Genomic DNA, 14580 nt, shown 5'->3' with positions numbered 1-14580 from the left:
TGCCATATATTGGTAAGATAAAAGAGAAGGGCGCTCTGCACTATATTAATGGGCATAAGAATGCTGACAAGGATATGAAAGTATGAACCACTCACTGGATGGTATTTAGTACAATAACTCTTATTGCTAGTCTAAATAAAAACATTAGAATTGGATGAAACATCAGCAGAGCAACATGCTTTTTGCAGTGTTTTAGTAACAAATAACATCTGATCAAAGGAGCCACTATTGTATTCCTGAATAAAAGTTGAAAAACATCACTGCCTTTTGATATTCTTGTTCTACTGTGTAAATTACTAAGCATTTATACATAAAACATAAAAATGTATTTTCTAAGAGTTCTTAACACATATATGGACGTTTTATTTAGCAGTGTGGGTTAGTAGAAAGAAGGCTAAAGTGGGAAGCACTTGCCCAGTCTCACTGAATTAGAAATTACCTTGTGACCTGAGACATGCAAATTTGTATTTCACCCGCAAAAGTTAGGAGGAATTTAGGGGTTGGACAGAATGATGTCTTAAATCCCCTCCAACTCTGAGAGCCTATGAATTAATACCCAATCCAATTAAATTACAAAATCATTTCTCAAATCCTAAAATTGCCAGGCACTCTGTCAGGATCAGGGTACTCAGAAGTAAACGAGACATTGCCTCTACCCTCAAGTTGTACTCCACACTAACACACAGTCCTGCTCTCCTGCTTCACTCCTTCAGACACGCTTGCTAAGTGCTGACAATATGCCAGGCTGTGTTCCATCACTAAGGACGCAACCAAGAAAAGGACAGGCTAGGTCCTTGCTTTCTTTCCAACCAAGCGTAGGATGAACAGAAAATAAACAAGTAAGATAATTTCATATAGTAATAGGTTCTAGGAGAAGGACAAAAGAAGGTAAATGTGTTTGGGGGGGTCTCAGGAGGCTAGCATCAGGGGCACTTGGGTGGCTCAGGCATTAAGCATCTGCCTTCAGCTCAGGTCATGATCCCAGGGTCCTGGGATCAAGCCCCGCAGTCGGGCTCCCTGCTCGGCAGGAAGCCTGCTTCTCCCTCTCCCACTCCCCCTGCTTGTGTTCCCTCTCTCGCTGTGTCTCTCTCTGTCAAATAAATAAAATCTTAAAAAAAAAAAAAAAAGAGAGGTTAGTATCAGGTAGGGTGGTTTCAGAAGGTCTCTCTAAGGAGGCATCATCTGGCTGAGATGGAAAAATGGGAAAGAATCGATCATATGAAAAAGGGTGTGAAGCGGGACAAAGAGGCTACAGACCATCCCAGGTTAGATGGAAGAGCAAATTTTAAAGCTAACAAGCGAGAGCGTGGTCTGTGTGAGGACAAAAAGAAGCCAGCCTACCTGTACTGTGGGAGAGGGTGCGGTTGGCAGTGGGGCAGGGCCAACTCAGTAGTACTGCTCTGTGATGTCTGGTAAGAAATGTTGGGGTTTTTTTCTGTCTTCTATAAGAAGCTATAAAATGCTTTTAAGCAGGAGATTGACAAGATGCAATTTATGCTTTAAGTTTACAGAAAATGTGATGAGCTCCCTATAAACTATAAACAATTTTATGACTATAAACAATTCACTCACTGACTATAAACAATAGAATTTGATGGAAATTACTTTTTGAAACTTGTTTTCAGGAAAGGCAAAAAGTGAAACAGAGACAAATGAGAGATGATGGACAACTGGCTTGGGCTCATCTTAGGCAATGAAGGTAGAAGTGGTCAGATTTGGGATCAGTATTAATGCTGAAATCAGCAGGCTCTAGGGATGACCAGGCTGTGGTGGGTAAGAGAGAGACAAGATGGCTCCTGAATTGGAGACTTACCGACATTTATATGGTCATGCAGACAGACACGGGAAGATGCGGTGGGCAAGCAGGAGGTTTTGGCAGGGCTTGGGGAGGATCAATGGGCTTGCCGCTAAACACAGGTGTATTTCATAGCTATTGTGTTTCTACATTCACAAACTTAAAAATCTTCAAGAAGAATTCCTTTATACACTAGCATCAGTTCAGAAGATAAGATTTCGATAACTTATGACATAGCCAGAAAACTTTTATTTTTATTTCAGGCTACTGAAATATTTCAGAAAGTCCTTTCCCTCTGCTCCTAACTGGTAAATCTTATTAATTCTTTAAGACTCAGCTGAAATGTCACCTGGTCTCTAATGCCTTGGTGACCTACACCTTTTAATGACAAAGCAATCACTTTACCATCTCCATTCCTAAAAAGACTGCACATGTACCTACCTCTAATATAACTGATCATATGTACTATTATTATTAATTACCTATCAGTCTCCAAAAGTATGTTACTCACAGTCCTTTTATAAAATGTGTATTCTATATGGGGTGATTTATGTGTTCATGTATCTATATAGCAGCTTTCCCTAAGTATGATTTTTGGACTGTCTACAACAGCATAACATGGAATTGTTGATAAGATAAATGCAAATTCCTAGACCTTATCTTAACTTTAATAAATCAGAATCTTAAGAGTGAGGTGGCAAAATCCACACTACAACAGGTTTCCCAGGTGGTTATACTCACGCTAACATTCGAGAACCTCTGCACTAGACTATGCTCTTGGAATACAGGGACAGGGGCTGATTTTGTGTCACCAGTGTCTGGCAGTGCCTGGCCTACAGTAAGTGCTCCTACAAATGTTTTTTATAATAAGTTACTGATTTCAACTGATCACTCCAAATTGATACTTAAAGGCATTTGGCTACTTATTTATAAAGATTTGTCTTAGTAACAGATTTCTCATAGCACCCATGTGAATTTGTTTTCAGCAATATATGGTAACTTAAAACAGTTCCTTTGATCACCTGAGAAGGGAGCTACCAGTAGTTTTGAAGCTGCTTGAGACTTTGATGTGAGAATAGGTATCTAATCATAGAGCCAAAAAACATTTACCATAAACGGATGTTTTTTCTACTAAAAAAAAAAAAAAATTTAAATCTGACAGATTCTCAACAGAAATGCATATGAAAGGGATCTAAGCTAGCCAAGGAGTTTGAATCATAGGATTTAGGGCAAGGGAGATATAAATTTTGCATATTTGGATAAATCATATGTAATTAAATCTCTGGCTTGAAGATGGCCCTCAGACGAAGGCAAATAACCCCTCTGTCAAGTGTTCCTCCTAAACCTGTGTCCTCCCAGAGATCAGGGAACATGACTTATGCATCCCTTTTCCCTCAGGGCCCAGCATCAGGCAAATATACTCAACACATGTCTGTTGAATTGCCTTAATTCACTAGTCATCTACAGCAACTTCACATGAAATTCAGCATAAAGCAAATTTACTGCAGCAGGTATTACTGGATAATAATAATGAACTAATATAACTACTGACTTTAATGATGTCAAAATTCTCTGCATACACTCTCTAGGAAAATATCACAATGAGATTCAACATGTCAAAAGAGTTATCCTGTAGATAATCTTAAGATTATTTTGGTTAGAGAATGGAGTTAATGAATTTAAATCAAGATTCCAGGCTTAACACATTCAGAACTAGGTGTAGAACAGAGGTGTCTCAACCACGGCTACAAGCAGCAATCTTAACCTAAACCATGGCTATGTCTGGGGCGCCTGGGTGGCTCAGTTGTTAAGCGTCTGCCTTTGGCTCAGCTCATGATCCCAGGATCCTGGGATTGAGTCCCACATCGGGCTCCCTGCTCGGTGGGAAGCCTACTTCTCCCTCTCCCACTCCCCCTGCTTGTGTTCCTGCTCTCGCTATCTCTCTCTGTCAAATAAATAAATAAAATCTTAAAAAAAAAAAACAAATGGCTATGTCTGATCATAATATGAACCAAATGGATGATATGCAAAATTTAGTAAAAATACACTGTTTGCTGAGAGTGTAATAAAACTGAGTATGTATTTTATAAGGATTGTTTAAAATATACACCATACCCTGAACTACATTACAAAAATATTATTCACTAATACATTGTTGCAACAATAACCAAGACTTAACTCATGTTGTTGAGAAGAACATGACTAGTCTTGCTTTTTTGATTTTGGAAGAAAAATGTAAGGCAGCCAGTTAAAATGAATAAGTTCACATTATGAAACTGCAAAAATTTTCAGGTACCTAGTAAACTGCTCAGAGACAAACTAAAAAACACAGTGAGTCACAGTATGGCACTGTGGCCTTCCAGCTGATCTTACCCATCTTTTGTTGTGTTCTACTCGTTGACGGGTTCTGGGCACTCTGCAGAACACCCAAGGCGACTGCATTATCAGGATATGCACTTATGCTACGGTCTGGGATCCACTCTCTGTCTCCTGAAATGGAAAAATGGTAAACTAATTTAAATTGTTAAAGGAGAGAAAACCATGTTATTGCTTTATTTATTGTCTTACTGGATAATACCTAGCTAAATAAGAAACATTGATAACACATTGGGTAGGGTATGTGCTATGGTGAGCGCTGTGAATTGTGCAAGACTGTTGAATCACAGATCTGTACTTCTGAAACAAATAATGCAAGATATGTTAAGAAAAAAGAAAAAGAAGAAGATAGCAGGAGGGGAAGAATGAAGGGGAGTAAGTCGGAGGGGGAGACGAACCATGAGAGACAATGGACTCTGAAAAACAAACTGAGGGTTCTAGAGGGGAGGGGGGTGGGGGGATGGGTTAGCCTGGTGATGGGTATTAAGGGGGGCACATTCCGCGTGGAGCCCTGGGTGTTATGCACAAACAATGAATCATGGAACACTACATCAAGAACTAATGATGTAATGTATGGTGATTAACATAACAATAAAAAATTTTTAAAAAGGGGTAAAAAAAGAAACATTGATAACAGTAAGGTATATATTATAAAAGAAATCTCATAATTATACAATAAAAACCATAAAATTTGCATAGCATAATAAAAAGAAATAAACCCTAAATTGCAAAGATATTACACACACACACATTTGAATAAAAACACTTTTTCAAGAATATAACAATACAACATAAAGTATAATAGTTTGTACATGAATAAACACATCTGAATACATGGGAAACCTAAGAATATAGGTGACACCATGACCTATAACTTTAGAAGGAAATTCCAGCTATGTCTCAAAAATCTCACAGATCCTGAGATTTTGAGATTTGCTTTTAAGATGGTATTTAAGAATCATCATACAATACTTAGCAGCTAATGAACTGATTCAAAGAATTTCTATTTCACAATTTAGTAAAGGCTACATTTCTAAATTCTAAAAATAATCTCTCCTCAGTCTCATTTTACTTATGTTCTCTCACATTCTGAGAGTAGCCTCAAAATTAAATATGTGGCAACTCACACAGGGTTAATAATTTCAGCTGGAGAAGAAGAAAATGACTTTCTTCATTGAACAGAATTGCCCAGTATTTCCTAAAATGAGGATGAGCTGTTTAAAAAAAAGTGTCAGAAAATAATTCGGTTGGTCCACAGTCCGTCTGATTTCATGTCTGAATTTACCTGCAATTGTAATCCTAGTACTGGAATAGCTGCATTCTAAGCTATGAGAAGAAAGGAAGTTGAGCCTTTCATTTTTATGAAAAACAAAGAATCTTTCAAGTCCTTGATATTGTTCAGTTATAGGCTTACTTCTGAGGGCTATTTCTTGTAACAACTAGGAAACAAAACAGTTAACAAAATTAAGTTTATTTTATCTCATCAACACAAAGCAGCACATTCATTCATTGAGCACCTACTATATTCTTGGCACAGATTCTGCCCTCATCAGATTTAGGTTCTAGTAGTGAAGACATAGACAATACCACAACAGTTATATATAGTAAGTTCTGAAAAATATATAAACCACAATTAGGATAATTATCCAAAAGTTGCCATCGATCCAAGGAGGACAGAAGTTCACAAAAGTTCTCCTTTCTCCCTTCTTTTATTTTCCTCCCTTAGTGTCTTTGCACATAAATTACTCTGGAAAACAGAATCTCCCTCATATGTTGTGCTTTTGAATTAGTATCTTCGTCTATACATAAACTAACTTCAAAGATGAAAGTAGAACACCAAGGGAAATAAATCTGGTCATAGACAGAATCCAAGTTAAAATACTCATCATGAAGCAAACATCCATATAGTAAACTGAGGCAAGAGCGAGCTAAGTAATTTGAGAAGTTCATACAATTAGAAACCAGCAGACCTAGGTCTGGCTGATATGAAGCCTAGGCTTATTTTCCCACCCTATGAATTCATTTTGTGATATGCTTTCATCCCAGGGAAGAATATTAATGGGATTAAAACATACATGAGTCTAGTAAGAAACAGATTAGAGATTCAGACGTGAGAGCTCTAGATGGGCTTAAAATATAATCGGAGTGCTCTCAGTATTTAACAGTTCCCTAATGGATCTAATTAATGCCCAAATGCAGTCTGTTTCAGGGTAGTAAACAATACAAAAAATTATAACTCAATTCAAATTTATAAGACATATAAATGATAAAATATTACAAAACAAAGCTAGTGACTGATAAAGCACCTCCTTCAAAGACAAGTCCAAGTTGGCTCTACTCATGGCATCTTCCCTGGCTGCCCCAGACACTGATTATCAATTTACAGCACCCCTTCAGCTCTACTGCGGCTCTTATTTGTATTAGACAACTGCAAATCTGGAACGTTTTCTAAAAGCATCAGTTGAGAGATAAGAACAAAGAAAGTGCGTTGGTTTGTTTCTCAAACTCACAAAGTTAACTACTGGTGGTGTCAAACCAGAACCAAGAGCCCCTAACTAGTCCATGTTCTTCCTGGCACCCAACCCTACCCCACTGCTGATGCTCTACAACTTGGTACTGAATTCCATAGTTTCCACCTTTATGAAGGACTCAGTTTCTGAAAACTGAAGTGCAGAATGAACTATTGTGCACTCAAGTGCAAGTCAAGTAATTCTACTGCTAAAAATTTCCCCTACTGCTCACTCTTAAATTTTCTACTGTAGCAACATAGATTTTTAAGTAGTCTCTGCTCAAAGAATGGCTTCTACTAGAGCAGGACAAGAATAAACACAGTTCATGTCTAGTCATCACGGATGAAAACAAAGTAGATTCTACAGCTATACATAAAACACCATTCTCTATGACATAATCATTTACCACTTTTTTTTACGATAGTAGTATAAGTAATCAGAATATGGTTAGTAGCTTTGTAATATTTCAAATTCTAATTATGTAATACTTTAAATATGCAGATATGTATTATATATAACATGACTTGATCACACAATTTAATATCAATAATTTAAAATATCTGTTTCATGGGCACCTGGGTGGCTCAGTCAGTTGAATGTCTGACTCTTGGTTTCAGCTCAGGTCATGATCTCGCAGTAGTGGGATTGAGCCCCGTGTCAGGCTCCACACTCAGCATGGAGTCTTCTTCAGATTCTCTCTCTGCCCCTCCCCTACCCTCTCAAATAAATACATACATACATAAATAAAATCTTTAAAAAATATATTTGCTTCAGATATCCATACCAAAAAAATTAGTCTTTAGAGCTAATTGTATTATTGCACTGAAGTAGACATACTTAATTCCAATGCATGTTTTTTATTACATCTGAATGAATCCATAAAAAGTTATAATTGTCTTAAATGTTTCCAAAAATACTGACTTATTGCTATATGTCCTTTTACATTTAAATTTTAATGCCATATTTTTGAGATGTATCCATATCAACAAAAATAGTCCTATGTCATTCATTTTAACTGCTCGATTGCTTTCCATTATACAAATCACCATAGATTACATATCTGCGAGCTTTGGCCAAATGCCTTTATTAGGTTACAGCAGAGAATGTCTCCCCCTAGGGCACAGAACAGGCAGGCTTGCACCCAATATAAAAGAATTGGGGTCCTTCTGCTCAGGATTCCTCTCTCATAACACAGGACACTGCATGAGTAGATTGTCACCTAGCCCTCTTCATGAGGCCACGTGGAAATTGGAAAATTAGAGTTCTGCTTGAAGAAATTCAGTCTGATTGTTTTCTTCACTGGGGGAGGAAGAAGAAAAGCTCATCTGCAATGAGGCTTTGTTTTTGAGATCTATTATCAGCTACATTGTGAGAACATCTTCTACAAGGGATTGGATTTCTTTTGGCAGACACATTAAGGTATCAATAGACATGGATTAAAATTAATGTGAATTTGTTTGCTTGGAGCCTCTGAGCAAGAAATGTATATTTATTTATACCATAATCCTATGTTAAATGAAAGCCCAAGATACCCATTTTTCACGTAAGATATTTTATTGACCTGTCCCAGATCCTCTGCAGAAATCAGTTTCTCTTCATCTTGTTGCATCTGTGAGTATGTCTCCCAGGGTATCCCTTCAGTGACTGAGAACACTTCTAGGGATCAAAAGTTTTTGCAAAGGTCTCAGTTCCAATTTTGCACTTTAGAAAGGAAGAAGACCCATCACAAAGTGGGCCCCCAAATCCAATCCCCCAAGCAGAAGTGGCAGGAGCTCAACAGTCATTCTTCTATGTTTTTGGTCCCACCTTCACTTCAGGCACCATGGAGACTCATTTCAAATGACTTTGAAGGGTTGTTAAAAATTTGACTTGCCTGATTTCCAAAAAAACGTATTAGGTAATCACGATTACCTAAGATTTTTAATATATAGAACAGAGATTCAAATATAGTTTCAAAACTTGGCATTAATGCAACAATGAGCTACTTTACTTTTTCCTCTAAGATGAAATGAAAACTCTACCCCTATTTCTTTATTAGCCATGTTTCTGAAGGAACTACTAAAACCTTATACTTACATTAAGCCACAAAAACCGGTTCTATCTACATATCTGCATTTATTTCATTTTAACCAGTGACTATAGAGTAAAAAGCTAAAGATTATATTAAATTATTCATAATAATAAATTTCATTTAGAAAAGTAACAGCTCTCTTTCTATCGTACATGAAAAGTGTTATTTGTCACCTAAAGCCGTTTGTTATAATGGCATTTACCATATTTGAATTTGTCCTGTAGGTCATTAACATTCTTTCCTGTGAGAGTCATTCTTCAACTATCTCATGATAATATAAGGAAGCACATTTTAACTTCAATAGGTAGTAATATTTAAGAATATATGGTGTCAATATAAAATTTCTTATGATGCTTCATATAGAATTTTTAATATAATAAACATAATAGAGATTTACCAGTGGTGACTCTGTAGTTTTAGAATCTTCAAAGTTTGGCCTCTCATGCCGATTGTTAAATTCCAAGGATTCTTTGGTGTCCTGAGACAATTGCTCCTTAATGGAAGGTTTTTTTAAATCTATACTTGGCAAAGAATCCTTGCTCTCAAGTGATACGCAGGAATCACCAGACTTTTGATTACTTTCCATATCTATCTTTTTCTCCTTGAAATTTCTTTCAGAAAAGCTGCTTTCCCCTAATTTCTCAATGGCAGGAGAATAAACATCAGGATCCACAATGATGTCAAATTCTGCATTTGAAGTTCCTGCTGTTGAAAACAATTATTTATGAAAGTTAAATAAACTGATTAAACTGTTAATAAACCAAAACTTCTGTCGTATAAACCTTTACCAATAAGCACTATTTTATCAACATTTCTTTACTGAGATCTCAATGTTAAAATACTTTTACTCTGCTTATGTTTATAAATGATAATCATAATTTACTGATGTATTCAAACCTTAATGGACCAGACTCATGGAAGGAGGAAAGATTTTATTTTGTAATAAAATCAAAATTGATGTGTATTTTTATTTCAGCCTGTGGTTCAATTCCCACTTTCCTACATCCTCTCCCACTCAAGTTTTACAACGGCAATTTATGAAAAATATTGCAGAGAGAACCGTATTTCCACATTTCGCTTCTTTTCCTTAGCATGCCTAGTGATGAGGTGAGGGCAAGGGGAAATCTGCAGATGAAAGAGCAGGACCAGTTAGGGGCACAGAAAATGTTTCAGCTGGGACACCTGCCTCTGGAAAGCTACAAAATGAGCAAGATTATATTAGTCACCTCCTCATTATGTTTGCTTTAAATAAATGAGTTGCTTTAGATCATTGGTTTTCAACCTGGGTGCACAATGGAATTATCTGCAGGTACTCTTTAAAATTGTCAGTGTATGAGCCTGACCCCAAACCAATTAAATCAGATACTGGGAGTGGTATTCAAGCACTGTTTTTTTCCACCTCTCGCCACCAAGTTCTCCAGGTGATTATAATGTGCAGCCAAGGCTGTGAAACATTGGTCTAAATTTTAGGAAGAATAAAAGTTCTTTAACTATTTTTGCACCATACCGCATTCATTTTAAATGAAAATATGTGTATCATTATCCAGATTGAATATCACTTCATCTGATTATCCCTATGCTCTTTCCAATATAAATATCTTATCTCTATAAATAGGTGGTGTAAAATAGTAAAGGCTATGACTAAAATACTCTCCAGTGATGTAAATTCTTGCCTTGCTGCCCAAAGGACTTACTCATTGCAATCAAATGTTTGTATAGCTTGGCAATTACACATAGTATTTAGAACCTCCATTTCCAGCAACTATCACCTCTTAAATCACACAAGTACTATGAGAAATACAGTAACTTGTATATCAGAGAAATACTTTTACAAGCAAAACTTTATAAAAGCTATTCAATTTAAGGAAACTTCCATAATAATGCTGTATTTTCCTCCTAAACTTGAGTAGAAATTAGTTGATTTTTTGGTACAAAGAGATGCTATTCCCTATATGTAAATGTCTACAACTAACCTCTGCAATATTTTTGCAAGATTGCAAAATTCCATTATTAGGATCAATTGCTGCTGAAGAGGTGACAAAGGAGCCTTTTAACACTCTTTAAAAATGTGATGCAGAAAGTATAGATATGATTTAGTTTAGTCTGTTCATTGGAAGTCTCATTAAGTCATAAAAATCAGATGTCTTGGTTCAACATTTGAAAATTGATTAATCTAATCTGTCACATCAACAGGCTAAAGAAGAAAATCACAAGATCATATCAATAGATGCAAGCCAGAAATAAAAGGGAACTTCCTCAACTTGATAAAGACTATCTATAAAAAGCCCTAGAGTTAACATCATACTTAAAAATGATAAACTAGATGCTTTAACCCTAAGATCAGGAATAAGTCAAGGATGTCCCCTCTTACAACTCCTTTCCAACATCGTACTACAAGTCCTAGCTAATGCAATAAAACAAGAAAAGGAAATAAGTATACAGATTGGGAAGGAAGAAATAAATCTAATTTTGTTCACAGATGACGTGATTGTTTATGTACAAAATCTGAAAGAATCAACCAAAAAACTCCTGGAACTAATAAGTAATTATTTCAAGGTTGCAGGATATGAAGTCAAGATATAAAAGTCAATCACTTTCCTATATAACAACATGAATAAGTAGAATTTGAAATCAATAACACAATGCCATTAGCATGCAAAAAAATGAAATACTTAAGAATGGACGTAACGAAATATGTATAAGATCTATTATGAGGAAAACTAGAAATCTCTGATGAAAGAAATCAAAGAAATAAGTAAGTGGAGAGATAGTCCATGTTCACAGATATGAAGACTCAATATTGCCAAAATGTCACTTCTTCCCAACTTGATCTATAGATTCAATGCAATCCCAATTAAAATCCCAGCAAGTTATTTTGTGGATATTGATAAACTGATTCTAAAGTTTATATGGAGAGGCAAAAGACCCAGAAAAGCCAACACAATATGGAAGAAGAACAATGTCACAGGACTGACACTAGACAACTTCAAGAATTACTAAACAATTATAGTAACCAAGACAATGTGGTAATAGTAAAAGTACAGAAAAATAGATCAATGGAACATAACAGAGACTCTATAGATAGTTCCACATAAATATAGTCAGCTGATCTTTGTCAAACAGCAAAGACAAAATGATGGAGAAAAGACAGTCTTTCAACAAATGGTACCTAGAGCTGGACATCCACATGTCCCAGATTAATCTGGACACAGACCCTCCACCCTTCAAAAAAATTAACTCAAAAGAATGATAGACCTAAATGTGAAATGCAAAACTATAAAACCCTTAGAACATAAAAATCTAGATCATCTTGGGTATGGTGATGACATTTTAAGACACACACCAAGGGCAAGATCCATGAAATAAATAATTGATAAGCTGAATGTCATTAAAATTAAAAATCTGTTCTGTAAAAGACACTGTCAAGAGAATGAGAAGACAAGCCATAGACTTAGGGAAAATATTTGCAAAACACATATCTGATAAAGTACTGTTATCCAAAATATTAAAAGATCTAAAACCTCAACAGTAAGAAAATGGAGAGCTCAATTAAAAAATGGGTCAACACACTTCATCAAAGAAGGTATAGATGGCAAATAAGCATATGAAAAAGTGTTCAACATCATATGTTATTAGGGACTTGCAAGTTAAAACAACAATGAAATCCACTCAACAATTTTTGGAATAACAAAAATCCAAGAAACACTGACAATACCAAATGCTGGCAAGGATGTGGTGGAACCGGAAGTCTCATTCATTGCTGGTGGGAATGCAAAATGGTACAGCTACTTTGGAAGACAGTTTGGTGATTTCTTACAAAACTAAACATATTATAACCATGTGATCCAACAATTGCAATCCTTGGTATTTACCCAAATGAGTTGAAAAGTTATGTTCAAGTATACATGGATGTTTATAGCAGCTTTATTCATAATTGCCAAAACTCAGAATCAACCAAGTTGTCCTTTAATAAGTGAATGTATAAATAAATTGTGATACATCCAGACAATAAAATATTATTCAGTACTAAAAAAAAAAAAAAGGAGCTATCAAGCCATGAAAAGACACGGAGTCACCTTTAAGTGCATATTAGGTGAAAAAAGCCAATATGAAAAGATTCCATACTGTATCATTCCAGCTACATGACATTCTGGAAAAGGCTAAACTATTAAGTAAAAAGATCAGTGGTTGCCAGGAGTTCAGAGGGAGGGAGGTAACATAAAAAGGCAGGGCACAGAGTATTTTTAGGGCACTATAATGATTTTTTATGATACTATAATGGTGGATACATGTCATTATAAATTTGTCCAAACCCACAGAATGTACAATACCAAGTGTGAACCCTAATGTGAACTATGGACTTTGGGTGATAACAGTGTATCAACGTTATGTTTGATTGTAACAAATGTACTACTCTGGTTTGGGAGGCTGATAGTGGGAGGAACTATGAGTTTGTGAAGGGAGAATGTATATGGGAACAATCTGTATTCCCTGCCCAGTTTTGCTGTGAACCTAAAACTGCTCTAAAAAATAAAGTCTATTTACATAAATCAAGTATCTTTAAAGTAACACTTAATGGGTATTTATTTATATTCAGCATTTTCCTGAAGGCAAATGGAACACCATGCTCCAGGTAGGTAAGAAAATATCTTTTGGGAGCCCTGTAAAGTCCTAAAATCCTTGTGGACATAGTTCATAATTGGTCACAATAATTTAGAGGCTTATTAGTTTAAGATGTCAAGGCCAGCAGGATTACCACAAATCATGGTTCTCTACCATCTACTACCCGATCAGAAGGTAATCATCAGTTTTATAACTAGTTATTTTAAATAACGCTCTCAAGTATCTCTCATATCCTTCATATAAGATATATTTATTAGTTTTTCTGAAAATCCTAAATAGATTAAAAATAATATTTGAAAGGCAGATTAGAAACAATCTAGTTCCTATGTTTTAGTTTAGGAAAATGCGATCTAAGAAAGCAAGTGACATGTTCAAGGTCACAATGATTTAAGGCAGAAATGGAAATGAAATTTGACTCCCAGACCAAGATAACTTATTGTGACTGTCTTTAAATGGTGCTCTTACCACCTGGAAATTGAAACCAGACATTTGCACACAGCATTCTAATCTATAAATTCTAAGAAAACTACTAGTAATAACAATGTAGATATAAACACACAATGATTTGTTTTGGTTTGGTTTTATCACTTATGTGAAACTTTACATTAAATTTGAATATTTTGGGAGAAGATTTAATGCAAGGGAGGGCCACAGGGTGCCAATTAGATTTTCTTCACTAAAAGCCCACCCATGTAACCTTTTAAATGCTAGCTCAGTCCATAATAACTTTTAGAGAGACCAACAAACATTGGCTCCTTTTCTTCTGAATACAAACACTGTTGCCCATTGACTGAAAAGGGTATTTGCTAGAAAATTATATATTTTCAACCAAGTTTTTCTAAGTACTAAATTTTCTGGGTTTAAAGTGAATAGCTTAATAGGTAAAGCTTTTACCTATTACCTGCAATACCTACTGGTTTTATTAACTTACCAATATTCATTGTTAATGATATTAATCCACAAGAAAAAAAATGTTACCTTTTGAGTTATTTTTACAGTAAGAAGAGCTGGTGTTCAGATGAAGATGTAAGAGGTCTGTTTTTCCCTTGGTGAAAACATGATGTTGATGGATGTCAGTTTCATATAGAAATGTATTCTGATAATCATGAAATGTGTAACTTCCATGTTTCGGGATAAGCAAAAGAGAAGAGTTGAAAGAAATGATTTTGAGTTGAAAGAAAGTAGAAAGTCCCATTTTATTAAAA

The 14580-nt window shown here is 35.6% G+C and overlaps 1 protein-coding gene across 1 annotated transcript in view; it reads right to left on the bottom strand.

Annotated features, from left to right (window-relative positions):
- The window catches only part of ZBBX (zinc finger B-box domain containing), a 108189-nt gene that overhangs the window by 17617 nt on the left and 75992 nt on the right, over positions 1–14580 (bottom strand). The window contains exons 13-16 of the mRNA XM_088020132.1: positions 14354–14493; positions 9150–9454; positions 5457–5610; positions 4169–4285 (exon numbers count right to left, since the gene is read on the bottom strand). Of these exons, the coding sequence (XP_087876258.1) occupies positions 4169–4285; positions 5457–5610; positions 9150–9454; positions 14354–14493 (716 nt within the window). The remainder of the gene's footprint in view (positions 1–4168; positions 4286–5456; positions 5611–9149; positions 9455–14353; positions 14494–14580) is intronic.

This window comes from Eumetopias jubatus, unplaced genomic scaffold (assembly GCF_037043125.1).
Source record: "Eumetopias jubatus isolate StellerSeaLion01/CBP00866 unplaced genomic scaffold, mEumJub1_p1.0 scaffold_1, whole genome shotgun sequence".
NCBI lineage: Eukaryota > Metazoa > Chordata > Mammalia > Carnivora > Otariidae > Eumetopias > Eumetopias jubatus.
This window is presented reverse-complemented; position numbering and strand designations above follow the sequence as displayed.